The 16,045-nt window shown below is 36.4% G+C and overlaps 1 protein-coding gene across 1 annotated transcript in view; it reads right to left on the minus strand.

The window, feature by feature from the left end:
* LOC121427650 (probable cation-transporting ATPase 13A3) overlaps positions 1 to 16,045 on the minus strand; it is a 54,448-nt gene that overhangs the window by 1,246 nt on the left and 37,157 nt on the right. Inside the window, exons 11-30 of the mRNA XM_041624158.1 lie at positions 14,750 to 14,881; positions 13,569 to 13,745; positions 12,936 to 13,093; positions 12,042 to 12,230; positions 11,302 to 11,363; positions 10,954 to 11,095; positions 9,312 to 9,533; positions 8,917 to 9,082; positions 8,364 to 8,484; positions 7,823 to 7,947; positions 7,132 to 7,322; positions 6,334 to 6,474; positions 5,919 to 5,998; positions 5,110 to 5,262; positions 4,426 to 4,522; positions 4,001 to 4,073; positions 3,116 to 3,266; positions 2,405 to 2,559; positions 1,416 to 1,504; positions 365 to 445 (exon numbers count right to left, since the gene is read on the minus strand). Of these exons, the coding sequence (XP_041480092.1) occupies positions 365 to 445; positions 1,416 to 1,504; positions 2,405 to 2,559; positions 3,116 to 3,266; positions 4,001 to 4,073; positions 4,426 to 4,522; positions 5,110 to 5,262; positions 5,919 to 5,998; positions 6,334 to 6,474; positions 7,132 to 7,322; positions 7,823 to 7,947; positions 8,364 to 8,484; positions 8,917 to 9,082; positions 9,312 to 9,533; positions 10,954 to 11,095; positions 11,302 to 11,363; positions 12,042 to 12,230; positions 12,936 to 13,093; positions 13,569 to 13,745; positions 14,750 to 14,881 (2,705 nt within the window). The remainder of the gene's footprint in view (positions 1 to 364; positions 446 to 1,415; positions 1,505 to 2,404; positions 2,560 to 3,115; positions 3,267 to 4,000; positions 4,074 to 4,425; positions 4,523 to 5,109; positions 5,263 to 5,918; positions 5,999 to 6,333; positions 6,475 to 7,131; positions 7,323 to 7,822; positions 7,948 to 8,363; positions 8,485 to 8,916; positions 9,083 to 9,311; positions 9,534 to 10,953; positions 11,096 to 11,301; positions 11,364 to 12,041; positions 12,231 to 12,935; positions 13,094 to 13,568; positions 13,746 to 14,749; positions 14,882 to 16,045) is intronic.

The raw sequence follows: 16,045 nt of genomic DNA on the forward strand, positions 1-16,045 counted from the left end.
GATTATCCACTACACTTCCGCAAATGTTCAAATATCAGACATTCATATTAGCATTCCTAATATGCAACTTACAGGGTTATACCATTTTCAAGCATCAGTTCAAATTCGTTAGCATTGTTGAATACATGCATATTAATGCTAAAAAGTATATAACTATGTGCCTCGCGTTATTCGAAAGATGCAATCTCTATTCTGAGTTTGCGAGGGTAAAAGAAATATAATAACAAACTTGGAGGTTATCGACAATTTGCCTTTCTTTGTATTTCTCTGTAGATGATTGGTTAATTTGAATACTAGTGTTATATAGAATTGTGGGCTGTCACTATACGCCACTGAATAATTCACATAACTATAAGAAGTATACCTCAATGAGAACAGCTGCTAAGAAATGAGCCAACACCAGTGCAATGATGATGCAACGGAACAGCCAATCTACTGTCTTTAACTGTATAGATAAAGATAAAACAAAATCCATTTGAAAGGTCAAATGCCAAAGCTTACAATGTACAATTCATTGTGCAAATTAGCTATACTGTAAATATTTTTTCTAAGTGCCTTGAGCACATATTCAATATGGATTTAGTGCTTTAGAAATACTCTATATTATTAGAAAAGCGTTCTCCACATTTTTTTTATTTATATATTTTGAAGTTGGATAACTTACATTGATGTGGAGTTCCTGTTAGAGTCCAGATATATGATATGATCGATTTTATATAAACAATCTCATAATGGCCTTTAGGTTTTGCACTAAGGTAGTCAATTTTATTTTTATCAAAAAAGATTGGACAATATTTCTCCCCTAATTGCATATTTATCAACTAGATATATATTTTTTATTTAGTGGTAGAATTAGTATGAGAAGAATATAGGCGTTGAAGGGATATCAACGTAGAACATGTTGAAATAGCAATGATGGCGGCAGCAGCAGCAAATACCAAATATAGGGCTAGTTTGGCCAATATGGTTACGAGTCGTGACGGTGGAGGTAGTAGTAGTAAGGTAAGGTGATAGTGATGGAATTAGTTGTTGAAGTTGTAGGAGCAGCAGCAGTAGCATTAATAAATATTACCCTTATTCTGAAGTCAGGTTTAACTTAGCCTATGTTCTACATCTGTGCTAAAACTATGGAAAGCCACAAAATGTCTAAACTGTGTTAACATTCTATGCATGCTAACAATAAAGACCTTTTCTTATTCTCACTTTGTTCTTACATCATGCTATAATGCCGAGGAAAACTAGTTCAATAATTAATCACAGGCAGTTTAACATGAATGATCTGAATGCGACATGACAATTTAAGCCTGTACTATTAAAGATTTATGTCACAGTTGGCTATATACAATTAAACCAACTTTAGACTTGAGTTTAGTTTAAATCCGAGTTCAGAATACAGGCCTATGAGTATTTCTTACATGGAAGTACTGATAAATTTTATCAATTGGACACAGGACGAGGAAGAGTGAGAATCCACATATTATGATCAGACTCCCAGAGAACAGATCTGTAGACAAGAAAAAAAATATTGAAATCAACATTAGCCACTGTGAATAAGAAGGAAGTAATTTATGTTGGTTAAAGAGATATCACATGTGTCAATCTTTTTCAGAGATATCTCCATAAAGATTTATTCTGAAGTGACAATGGGTAAATAAATAATGTGTCACATCATCTTGAAAAAAATAAAGGGATTGCCTATCTTTTGATACAAAAACATTTACGAAAAAGAAACAATACGTATATTTACATTATAAATCCACACACTATACACCTTAAGACACGCATACGTTACCAACTTTTTGGCTAGAAGAGGTACGAAGCGTAACATGTGTTGTTACTTTTGTGACGGACCTAAATGGCCGAAATACTGTTTTGCACATGTACAGCACAAACAGTAGCTGTTAAGAACAAGTGTTAAACATAATCACCTCGGGAATCTAAAACGTAATAGTTAATTATTGAAAAATGTGATGTTTCTTAGGTCTATTTCATCTCGGTAGACATGTCAGTCAATGTCACTTAAGATGTCTCTATAACTGAAATAATACTCTCCATTCGAGTCTAGAAAATATAAGATGCAATTATTATTCTTTTGTTTAGGTAATGAATTTTTAAGCTCTACCTTTTGACACCAATGAATTACCAAAGCGTGTGTTGTGATTAAATCTAATACAATCAATTAGGAAAAGTGTTTTATTAATGACTAATGACAAATATGACGCCAAAAATGTTTTTCCCCAAAATTAAATTTGGAAAACTGGTGACAATTATCTTTAAATTCTAAAGATAATTACCATCATGATTTGCATTATCAAAGCCATTTATATCAACACTACCATCACCACAAATATCATCGCTTTGACCATTTTAAATAAATTATCTGATAAATAGCAATTTAGCTTACAGTTGGTGTAAATTGGTCTTCTGAATGGAGGTCCTTTAGAAAAGATGAAAGCTACAATCAGGTATTGAAAGTTGGAAACGAAGAATAACGTTGTTGATTCATAAGCGAGTGTATAAACTAACCCAGCGTCTTCGCTCTTCTTGTAGGGCACAAACCTGGGTAAATAGAAAAAGAATTTCGCATGGTATTAAAAAGTAAGCTCTTAGGCTAACCCCGTAACTTTTTCCCCCATTCAATGAGATGAGTGTTACATAAAAATCATATATATCACAAAATAGAATCGATTACATTAGCCCCCCTCCCTAAAAAAGCTATCAAGTCCTGCCAGTGCATTATGCCCTTAGATACATTACCGGTTTACTACCTTCTCTTTCCTTACCTACTTACCACCTCCCCTAAGAATATGTTACGAGTTGCGATTGATGCGATCAACCACAACCATGGAAAGCCTGCAATGTCAACATCTAAAATGCATGTTTGTTCAAAATATTTTCTAGATATAAAGCACGTTCATACATTCATCATGTTCGTCATTTTCTTGGACAATTATCATGATTATTCAGAAAGATTTTTGTGTTTACAAAGGACACTGTAAAAAATTCATGTAGAAAAAATATGACGTTGATAGATTTCCATACAGTTGTGGTTGACCGAATCAATCTTAACTCTTTGTAAGACAGGCCCCTGGAGTGACATAGGTAGAGTTCTTACCATGGTTGTTGCTTAAGGACGAAGTAAGCGATGATTTGTACCATGAATTGGAGGAATATGTGGATGAAGATGGAGAAAAGCATGGCAGGATCGGTAAGACTGTTCAAAGGTTTCCTGGTTGAAATCTTGGTATAGGCTTTGTTTCTGGCAACTAGACACAAAATGAGAATGCAAAGGAAATTATGTTAAATAAGTGTAAGTGTAATATTTAACATATTTGAATGTTAAATTCATGATTCCATCAGTATCAGAAGATATAAAGGAATTATGATGAATTCGGCATACGCTCGCCAAAATCGTTAAGTTGGATCCACTTTTAATCAAGCGAATGTTTTTTTTCCCGAAGCGTCTTGCCAGTGATTTTCAATTACAAGTTTGGCCTCATTTAGTCAGAATGCAAATATTGCAGTACCTTACAATGGTTAGAGTGAATAAGAACTCAAAATTGTTTCATGCATTGCTGTGAAATTTAAATGTATATGTATTGTTTAAATGCTCTGAACGTGCTGAAGGAAGACATATTGAAGCAGACGTTTAACAAATATTTTGCACAATAAAAGAATCAGTAAATAACATTTTCTTCACAAATCTGGTAACCGGTTTAACTTTTCTTAAAATGCTACTTTCGTTCTAATGCTTATGTACGTGAAAAAGATGTAAATTAGTCAAAAATATATATACAATTAAAAACTGATCAGAAATCAGAATAAAAGCGAAAACATTATTTAAGAAAAAAAACTTTTATAGCTAACGAAAGGTACTAATGGAACAGAAATAGGCCCCTCATTATGTGTATTAAGATTTAACAGAAATGGGGAATGTTTTCAGCGGTTCAGTATTCAAGTTGTTTGAGTCAGCTTTGAATGATTTGAATGGAAAACTTACTTAAGATAGCAACGACCGCAGTAATAGCGATATCCCAATACATGAACATGCCATCACTTGGAAATAATTCAATCTGTTGGAAAGGAATAATAAAGATAAATCAAAATTACATCGAAATTACATTACTGTCAGTCAATTGATTTAAAAGTGTAAACAATATTTAAGAAATACCAAATTATACTGGAGGTGCAGACAATTAGATGATATGAATATTATTATCTTCACAACTCTTTGGATTCATTTTCAAAACAAAATTATTTCATATGTTTATAAGTTAATCTCTTGTTAAAGGTAATAGTTGTTTTAAAGTTGTTGCAGTTTTGACTCTAGATCTGGCAGTATTACGAGTGGATCATTTTCATGTCGTCTTTAAATTGTAGGTTCAGAAGTAACAATCTTTAAAATAAAATGAAAGTATTCCATACCGTATTGAGTATGATGATAGTAGCGAATTGGATCATACTATACAGAGCCATATACTTGAACACACCGAATGACGTCACCAGTGCTGCTCGTCCCTCCCTTTTGCGGAAAAGAAGTGTAACAATAAATATGAACATGGTATACAAAAAGACAACAGAAAATCCAGATTTCCAACTTGTGATGAAATTAGCCATATGGGGGATTTATCGTGGTATAACAAGCTACCAATTCATAAACATTTACAAAATTGGCCCAAATATATATGGTGAATTTATCAGTATTGATGTATGTTCGAAGTCTTAATACTGCATTTTGGGTCAAGAGAGGTATTATTCAAGCGAAAAAAAATGATGAAGGTATTGAAAGACGACTTCATCTGCATCGCCCTAGAAATGACAACTTCATCATCTCCATGAAAAGTGTGTTTTGTTTCATTGTTTTTTATCATTTTATGGCGCGATAGCTCAGTCGGTAGAGCGGGGGTTTCAGATTCCGGTGACCCGGGTTCGATTCCCAAGTGGTGCGCTAGAGCCCTTTAGTAAGGCATTTATCCTCATTACCAGGTCCCTTGGAGAGGACCTTAAGCCGCTGGTCCCCTGATTGCTTGCTTACAGGCATTCGTGCTTTCTTAGCAGCCAGGTAAAAAAAAGCCTCGGTATGACATGACATTTAGTCAAAGAACTTACTTGATTAACGTGGGGATACATTTGATATTCTGTTCCGATGAGGTGAAAGGTGACGCAACTGAAGCTTCGGCCTCGGAGAGTGACACCCCGGCGTGAGCTGTTTTCAGTGCCCCACAATCATTGGCGCCGTCTCCGCACATACCAACGTAGTACCTGCATGGATATTAAAGTGAAATACATTGGACGTAAATTGAATTAGAACGCTTAGTTTTGAAATCGATATGTTTTTTATCATATCGATTGGGGAAGTACATTTACTTTTCGATTGTCAGTAGGTGACTTTTGGTGGAAACAGGATACCAGCTGACTTATTAAACATGAAAAAGGCACATGTAAACTGGTAAACTAATTCGAAATAAAGCTGATAAAGAAAGAGTAAGACAATAAACTTTATCCATCCAAAATTGAAAACATAAGGATGTATTTTAAAATAGCTTCAAATATAAGCCATATTGCAATAAAACAGTGTGTCCCCTGTTTCCTGAAAAAGTGTCAGAACTTTTAATTGTTAGCCTTTTGTTTAGCTCCTCAGATATCGAAGGGGATGGGGGTCATAAGGACAATTTTGATTTTAAAAGTTAAATTATATTTCTCATTCATTCATAAATCTTTCATTCAAGCATCAACCTGCACTTGTACCCTACCAAAGGGAACTTTTGTTATCAGTTGCAAATTGCAAACGTCGACCATGATCAGTCAATGGCTGGGACAGACCAGTTGAATATTTGTATCCGCAAAATTTGAATTATTGTTATTTTTTTTTGTTTTTGTACTCTTTTTTTGTAATGAGAATGTCCATCTATACTTACTCCAGAGCTTGTAAAGCCTCTACAAGTTGGGCTTTCTGATCAGGAGACATTCTGGCGAATACTGTTCCTTTAGCAGCAATCTAAAAGGCAATTAATGAAGAATTAAATACTAAATTGACCCTGCTATGGACTTCATATCTCATCTGCTAAAAGAAAAAGCATCAATCTTCGACCTCATCTCATGATATATAACAAGTATAATGCTTGGAATTTCAAAGGAAAAATTTCAAATTGGAAGGGACCTCACGTAGTTATGAGTGTAGTGTTTCGCCAAGTATATAAAAACTTTCTAAATTGGTTTCATTAGATTTTTCTGGCCAAAGCGTTCGTTCTGGCCACATGTACTACTACGTACCCAGACGATGCCTAAAACGTCTATGTGTGATCGTAGGTACATGGTGTGATAGACCTTTACCTTTGGAACTAGGTGAGGCACATGTTCCATGAGTACAGCAAATGTCTTGCCATCAAGAGCTAGATGGTAGGTACTGCTGAGGACCTCGTTGCTGATCTCTTCTCCTTCCTCGATTGTAAGGGCGACGTCGTCTTCTTCGACCTTGAAAAATATAAGGAAACCATCATAAGAAAGTCATTATCCGTAAGACATTCAGCTAATGTATGTAACACATCGGATAATTATGATTTAATAGGGTCCCGTAACACAAAGGTTGAGGCCTGGTCACACCACCCGGGCGTTGTTGGAGCGGTCGTGGAGCGGTAGGAAGAGAGGGTCGAATTTCGCTCACAAAATTGGGGAAAAATCGAAAAAATAAAAATCGAAAACAAAAGAAAAAGAATCGAAATCGAACATGGTGAACGGTAGCGAGTGGTGATGATTTTTTTTTCTCTCCGCTCCACGACCGCTCCAACAACGCTCGGACGGTGTGACCAGGCCTTTAGCGATTAGTCTTACGCTTGTTTTCAACGATTGAGTGTACCTTATAGTCAATGCAATCAAGCGTAGAAAAAAGTATTGGCAAATGATACAAATTTAATGGTAGTGCAACAGTCTTAATTGTAAATTGCATTTTGACTTCAAAAATATTCCGGTAGCATTATAGACGATTGTATTTTCAGTTAACTTAAACCCAGCAAATATCAAAATAAATAAAAATCCTATCCTTAATCATGGACATGATCATTATGTAGATGGTGTTTCTGGATTGGAACAATCAATTTCATACCATCTTTATTTCTTAAAAATAATACCCACCTGTCCATTCATCTTATGGTGCATTGGTGTAGATGTTTTGCTGTTATCCCCTGGTTTCTGAACAGGTTTCCAGGAGATGAGTGGTCCTTGATCCCCTTCAGGTGGTGTGGCTTCTACTTCAACTACCTGCTGCGATTGGCCAATCATTCCACAAGCACGTGCAACATGGATAGCTGTCAGTTTGTTGTCGCCTTTTTTGTTGAAGATTAATAAGAATGGGTATCACTTCTCTACAAGTCCTTTCTTTCAGTTAACATGGTTAATATCTTGTAGGAAGGATTGTCCCAACATATTAAAATGATTGGAATAAGTAAAGTTTTAATGGCAAATACGAACTGTCTATTTTTATTGTCGATATACTTCCCTAACATTCCTAGCATGCCTTAGATCGTGCATTCATTCAGATTCCATCACTTCTTCTCGCGATATGTTGATTATTGTCCAAACCAACTCCACACTCTTAAAAAAACTACCTCACAATAATCAATATGTGGTTTAACGATGAAAAAAGTAGAAGATTAACACATTTGTTTAATTTTACTAAATAGCTCGAAGACATAACTTGAATTGCTTTGCTAATTTTCTTTAGTTATTCTGGTCGGACACATCTACCTTATTGACTTTTATTTTTACCTATCGTTTAACGACTATTTACATTAAATTCTCTGAGTGTTAATTCAACGCAAATTACCCGTAACCATGACTGTTCTGATCCTGGCGTCTCTGAGCTGAGCGATAACTGCGTTTGTTTCTGGTTTGATTGTGTTCTGTAAGATCAACAGCCCCAACATTTGAAGATCCTGTTCCACCTCTTCTCTGGAATGAAAAAAAAAAACATTGTAACCATTTAGTATGAAAATATAGATTATGTTGGTTCTTCACATAAGCTTTCAAACCTCACGGATTTTGTGCTTATATTATTTGTGATCATGGTATTATTTGTATTATTTGTATTATTTGTGATCAAGAGTATACGATCATAGGAAACAGAATTACTAAAACTTTGGGTTATTGTCTGATATAACTACGAAGGTGTTTTAATCGTATTATTGCTTAATTAGCTGACATTCTCTTTTATTCAATTGACTATCATTTTTCACAGTGTGTCAAGATCAATTTGAGTGATATTTAATTTCCAGATTAAATCGAAAAATTTTCTATCATTTAAAGCTACAATTAATATTACTAAACAACAAATTAAAGATGTGATAAGAATGTTAAAGCTTACATACCTGTCAATTTTCTCAGCATTTTCGTAACTGAATGAAGCGTGCAGTGGCTTCCAGGCCATGGCTAACACACGAAGACCATTCTGAGTGTGTTCCTTTAGGATTTCATGGAACTCCAAGGGAACTAAAATGTCAGAAAGACAAGAGGTTACCTCTCTTCACTTTATCCTGCTACTACTCAAACCATCGCTACTCGAGCCATATTCAGCTCATCTCATCTGGTTTACAGCCCTTTTCGGGTCTTCACTCACTTTAAACAAAAGAATACCTCTAATTTCCTCTTTTCATCCTTTCTCGTCTTTCCATCTCAACTTCCTGCCTGTATTTCCTTTCCCTTCTTCATATTACACATGGTGAACCGTATAAAACCTTCTCCACGTTATTAACTCCACCATGCAAACCTACGAAGATCATTTTAAAAATCGATCTGGATGATTTACTAATCTATAGATTACCGACATTTTGTATTGGGTAATTTACTACCACCTTGGATTATTAATAACTCTTTTTGAACAAAACTGCTTTAACACCTCAAATCAGATTGCATGTGTCTTACCTGTACTTTGGTCGCAGAGCCTAGCGATTGTCTCTGGAGCACCTTTGACATACACCTCCATATGTTTGGTGTCTTTGGTCTGTGTTATCACACTCATCCTCTGAAGGTTAGAGGAAAATGGAAATTGACGAATGATGCCGATCTCGTAAGGATTCACCTCATCGTTCTGCAGAGATTAGAATAAAAATGAACATAAATATTAAATATTGCGTAGCACTGACATTGCAACAAATTAGCATTTTCCAGGGATGTGTTGAGCCGTTTGGGGGATAAATTGCACCCAGCCATCATGTATTTTTCCCCTTTCATGTTTAAACTTGCTTTGCCATATCCGTAAATGAAGTAAGCATCAGGTTAGCTTTCCGTATAATCTTATGGATAGTTTCATCACATACCGGTGTATTAGAACCAGGTCCTGGCTGACTCCCGAAGGTTGATGATCTACCAAGGGCATCTTTATTGTTGGTTACTGGCGTTCCTGCACCGCTGTCAAAGGTCGAAGAGCGACCCATCTCCTCGACAGGAGTGTCAGATCCAAAGGACGGAGAGCGAACAATGGTTGGCATGAAATGGTTGAAACCAAAGACAGGTTCTACATCCAGAGGCTCACGGATGCTCTGAATATAAGAGAGGTGTTGGTGATAGAGGGAGTTGATTTGAACACCATAAATATAGTGAAGCTAATTCAAAGTAAGATCCTATCCTTGCATCTTCCACTCAGAGATGCTCTTGCTATTTTTAATTTACATGAATCTGATTACCTTTGATATGGAATAAAGTAAGGGTAACTATCCATGTCATACCTTACAAACCATTCATTCATGGAGAGAAAAAGACACTTTTCCTATGCTTAACTGGAAGAATCATACATGTAATCTTGACCAGGGTTAAAGGAGGTGGATATACAAAGTGGTCAGAAATGTTCTTTATTCCTAACCTGGGGGAATGGTTCCCTACAAGGTCTTGGGATTTTCAAAAACGCCAACGGAATCTATGAAAATACTAACTTTTTTGAAGATAAAGAAATCCAATATAAAATTCACTTCAAATACGTTTTACTGGTTTTATAGCTCATCTAGGGAGTCTCAAGGATGGGACCTGAATAGAAAATAATCCTGATAATACTTTCATGACTTTTAATATGTACCGACTGTTTCATCGTTTCCCTATTAAACCTACACAAACAAATTTACTCAACCAACTCGAGTCAGTCAGTCACTCTAACTGATTCGTGTTAATACATTTAAAATCAACTATAGAATAGTGTAACATTCATTCGTGAGAAAGTACTCTTTTGAAAATGTCTTAAAGGGGAAGTTCACCCTGAAGAAAACTTTGTTGCAAAAATAGCAGAAAAAATAGTAAAAAATATTGGTGAAGGTTTGAGGAAAATCCGTTAAAGAATAAGAAAGTTATTAGAGTTCAAAGTTTTGGATTTGTGACGTCATAAACGAGCAGCTGCCCCATGAGTTATGTAATATAAAATGCATGAATTTCAAATTTTGCATGGTTCCTGATGACTTAATTTTGTTTTCTATTCATGATCGGGTGTGAAAATGATTTGTCTATTGATGTACAAAAGGTACAGTGAAAACCATTTTCAATTTTCTGAGAAAATGACATTTCATTGATTTTTTACCATTCGCTATGTAGGAATGCTGCTCGCATATGACGTCACAAATCAAATAATTGAAATTCTAATAACTTTTTAATTATTTGATGAATTTTTCTCAAACCTTCGGCAATATTTTTTATCTTTTTTTCTGCTATTTTTACAATAAAGTTTTTGTCAGGGTGAACTTCCCCTTTAACTAGTAGAAACAATAATAATTTATTGATTATGTTTATGAGCCGGTAAAAGTTGATACACCTTAGACTTCGTTGTACAAACAGAAAATATCTAAAAATAAACAATCGGAGAAGATCGGTAAATTATCATTAATCTATTGTAATTGTATTCTTATTTTGATATGAGGTATTTATTAACCGCCCCCCCCCCAAAAAAAAAAGGATAATAATATATCCCCTTTTACTTACCCATTTGATAGCTTGAAACATCTGAACGTCCAGTGGATCACCCCTAATTTGGTCTTCAATTACAGTCAAAGAATGGCACGTAGCCATACCGGCAACGAATGGCCCAAATGGCATCTTGCTCGCATCCTCTACTATCACAAAACTGAATGATACAAACGAAAGAAAACTGGTCGTAGGATTGTCTTTTGAAAGATTTGAATGTTCTTTCACCTATTATCATTAATTTTCAAGGCAATATAATGATGCATTTAGACAAAGTCGGTCGTCTCTGTGGAATACATGTAGATACGTAGATTGCTTTACAGTATACATGGACATTCTTGATACGATTAAACAAGAAATATGTACCTGTCAGTTTTGACTGGTGAAACAGCTAACAACTCGAGATGATCCTGCGTAAGAGTACCAGTCTGTGAAAAGATCAAGAAAATGTAAGCCAATAATAGCAAGAAATCCATGAAACACGTAAATGTTTGAGGTTCTTTTTTATAGATATAATAAGTAACTTCTGAAGGTTTCCATGGCGAAGAAGAATAGTGTAGTAGGTTTCACGGTACACCATGTATCTTTCTTGGGCAAGTGTTTGGTCCTGTAAAGGACCACCGAATCTTGACGTTTCTACTGCGGACGGCAAGAACACACTTGTCGAAACGTTGAGTTTGGGTGGTCCTTTTCAGGACCAACACTTGCTCAAGAAAGATACATGGTGTACCGTTTTACTTGGTAAATAATGTCAAATGGGATGTAATATAATGTATCATTGTTATTTTACATAAATATCCTTTCGCTATGGTTCTCAAAAGAAGTAGTGGCAAATTATAAGAAGTTGACCAATCTATTTTTCTCTAAGTTCGTTTCGTAAAGAAGTCCCTTTCAAGTTAATATTTCTTTTTTACTGGAAGCATGCAGCTTGTATATTCGACTGAGATAAGTTATTGTTAGAATTAAACTAATTCCAAATCTTCTGTGTGAACCACAACAGTGAACCACTGTTTGTTCCATTTGATGGATGACGAGGCATTGCCCTACCAGCATGTTGGATTAAGTAAAGTAAGCTCGATAGTAAAGGTGACAAGGTGATCACTGACCTTATCGAAACAGACGACGTCCATCATTCCGCCAAGGTTGATCCTCTGTGGACTGATGCAGAAGATACCCAAGTCTTTGAGCCGTTTCTGGGCGTACACCAAGCCGATGGTTAGTGCTGCTGGAAGGGCAGGTGATACGGCGACGGTAAAGATATCCATAGCCTTCAAGATTATATCCTTTGTATCTGCCTGAGAAACAGAAATTTGTAGATTTAGCCTCTGCAGACTCGACTAATTGGGGCAGAAGTGGTTTCTTAGTCAGGTGAACAGAAATTCAAGGCTACATGGTGTGCAAGTGCCTTTTAGTTAGGTGATTATCTTCATTACAGTGACCCTTATGTAGGAAAGTTACTTTTAGGGTAAGGCAGCCTTGGATTTGACTTACTACCGATTACCACGTTATAGGTGTATGACAAAGTAACTATTCCCATCTTTTGCTTGCCTGATGCCAAGGGCACACCATTTCGGACCATCGATCGGTTTGGAGTCTTTTTCGTTGGTAAAACGGTAGCTTTCTAAACTTTCATGACCTGGTGACTTCTAAGCCAATTACTGATCTCAAATTACTTCAATTTCCTACATCTAAAATGAACACAACTGTCTTCATCTCGCTAGGCAGATACCAAAGTCATGTAGAAATCATCGGGATCAATATTTGGATTGAGCTATGATCGGTAAAGCTGTGAAGCAGCAGCTTACATAGATACGTCTGGAGTTCTTGACCAACTTGTTTTGTATTTTGTATTTACCTTTACGACTTGGGCCTAAACTTGAAAGCATCCCACAAATTATGTAATGAAAGTAAATAAAACTTTAAAACTTTATTCTGATACTTATTTCATCATAGGACGAGAGTTGAATTTTTATGAGGCATGTTCAAAAGTTTGATCTCACCCCATTGATGATCTTGATGGTGATGATGTAGATGGCCCCGACGAATGCAAAGCAGGCTAGTACAGCTACAAAGCGAATAGCATCTCGATGGAGTTTGAGATTCATTGGTTTCGGATAGAGGATAGAATGTACCAATGCACCCTTTGCAGTCGAGAACCCTGTAAGGAAGGAGAAATTGGGAATCCCATAGCATGTTAGTTTACACATTTCCGGCAGGGTGGCGCCACATGAGAGGAGTAATGAGGAAAAAGCAGGGAGTATTTACAAAATATAGAAATGAATGGTCTGGGCTGTGTTCTCTGCATTACTCCTATAATTGTACTGAAAGATAAAGCGTCACATTGAGACCATCTGGACGCACCTGTACATTTTGCGAGGAATAAGTAACTATTTCTTTTTTTCATTTTATGTTCCCTGTGACAGATATAGGTCCGTAATCAAAACAGTTTCCAAGTTTGTGGATGATCTGATCCAGGGGCTATGTGCATGGTGGCAAATTCGAAAGAAGGTCAGAAAAATACAATATAAAACATTATTTCCGATCAGCTGTAGATAGGTTATGGATCAGTTCATTCTGCCTATCCATACTGTACGAATCTTCAATAGTTTGCTGGTTCGTCTTCTTTTACATGCCTGTACTGACTACGACGGCCATGACCTTCTTCTTTCCGATCCGTCTGCTCTGCATGATGTGTGTTCCACAAAATAAAGTATGTCTCTTGTGTTTCTCCGTGTCGTAGAACTCAGGAGCAGCATCATCCTCGGGTGCTTTATTTGGTAGTGGTGTCTTGGTGATGGGCGTTGACTCACCTAAAACAATCAAAGAATAAGCTATTCTTAGAAATGACAATAAAAATAGTATTGGTAATGTTCCAATCCATTATTGTGAGGTTACACGTTTACACGTGTTTGCATGAATGGGGAACTTACTTTGACGTTTGTTTATGAACTACATGTAAGTTTTACCACGGGGATTCAAAATGACAATCTCGTTTGGCGTACTTATCTTATTTCGGGAGTTGCTACATAGATGAAACAATGGGATAATGTGATCGAAAGCAGTGATTAACTTTGATTTAAATAACCGGTGGTCAGTACTTTGTATTAAAAGGTACTTCTCAATATATCTCACTAAAAAACGACTTGGGACAGCATGGTTAAAACCATTGCAAATTTAATTTATCAAAACGGTGTAAAAACATCAGTGTGCATGGTGTATTTGACGGTATGGCGGAGGCTTGACTTTTTGATAAGTTCGGCAAAATTTGGGAGTTGGAGCAAATGGTAATGCTACAGCTATACAACCGAAACCGATCGAATATGTGCCGTTCGAAATAGCGTAATACGTCTAATCAGTCCAGGGGCCCGTTGCAGAAAGAGTTGCAATCAATCGCAACTCTAAAAATCACGCGCAACTTGATTTTCAACCAATCAACAGCGCGCATTTGGGACTTGCGATTGATTTTTTGGCTTTCGTTTAAACGCAACTCTTTCTGCAACAGGCCCCATGTCCCCGCCTTTCAAAGAGTTGCAATTGATCTGATCAACCTCACCTATGGAGAGCCAGCACCGCTCACATCTAAAAATGCATGTTTGTTCAAAATTATTTTCTAGATATCATGTACATTCATAAATTCATCGATTTGAAAATTTGTTGTGTACATTTTGCAAATCGCCTGTAGAAAAAAATATGACAGTGATGGATTTGAACACAGTTAAGATTGATTGGATCAATCGTTACTCTTTGTAAGACGGGGTCTAGGAGTTAGGTTTCGTTGGTGTGGCGTAGCGTACAACTTGACATGGCTACATACCGGTCAACATGCTCTCATTGACTATGCAATTTCCGCTGATGAGGACGGCGTCACAACTCATGAAACATCCCTGACGAGGCAGCTCAATCAGATCTCCGGGAACAAGATCTTTCTCGTCCATCTCACGGTATACTGGATTGAGAAAAGAAGTTTTGGCGGGATATTGTCAAGGTACTTTGAACGAAGAGTTAAAAATAGGATGAGGTAAAGGGATTGAAGGAGGGGGGATAGAAAGAGAGAGACAGAAAGAAAGAGGTGCAGAAGAGAAAGAGATGCACGGGGAAAGGGAGAATATCTGTGTTCATGACGGTATGTGTGGGTGTGTGTGCGCGAAAGGGAGATAGAGGGATATATGGTAGGGAGACGGAGGGGGGGGGAGCGCGACTGAAAGATCACCAACAGTTTCCTAATTCCTAGTGCTTTTCTTTCATTTCCAGGATTAGTTAGTGAGACATTAATGGTTGAAAATTATGAACTCTACTTATATTGGATCAGAAGTACGAGCGAGATTTTGATAAAACAATAGCTTATGTGTAAGAAGGGGAGATACAGAAAGAGAAAGAGGGAGAGAGACTTGGGGGGGGGGGGGGGTCTGGATGAGAATTGAAGTGGTTTGTTTGTTATGCTATTGTTACTCTTGTCGGAACTGTTAAAGAGTCAATAGAGATAAGATCACTCGGTTCACAAGTCATTTAGCTGGCGGCTAAAAACCCGTTACTTCACAAGTTTGGAACATCAGAATATTCATGAAGAGGTGTCTAAAACCTCAACGTGGAACCGACAAGAAAATAGGATTCGCACCTTGATATCTAAGGAAATATATTTACATACTTGCACACCAATCAACAATTAAATCCTTTCCTTTCACGAATACATCTTTTTTGTCCAATAACGTGACATAATGTACCATTAGTTTTATCATTATAACATTATTATTGTATGCTACAAGTGCAATTCTTATAACTCTGTAAATACATGCATTTCAGCTTTTTAGCTGCAGTATGTGTATGATTGTTTTACTGGAAATAAACCATGACATGAAATGAAATGAAATGAAATGAAACAAGAACAAATGTATATGACTGTATGAATTAAAGGACGTTGCTCATTTCTCCCCATCGTCCATGATTATGTAAAGTAGTTTTGGAGAATGCAACTGACGAAGATTTACGTTAGAATAATTGAACATAGTAGTATTTACATCAAATAAGTGAGATAGAAATGAAAAACTAAAACTGTCACTGTAATGTCAATGTTTTGTAAAACAAACGTGCACAAACATTGCATACATGCAAC

The sequence above is a fragment of the Lytechinus variegatus genome, chromosome 14 (genome assembly GCF_018143015.1).
Source record: "Lytechinus variegatus isolate NC3 chromosome 14, Lvar_3.0, whole genome shotgun sequence".
NCBI classification, from domain to species: Eukaryota; Metazoa; Echinodermata; class Echinoidea; order Temnopleuroida; family Toxopneustidae; genus Lytechinus; species Lytechinus variegatus.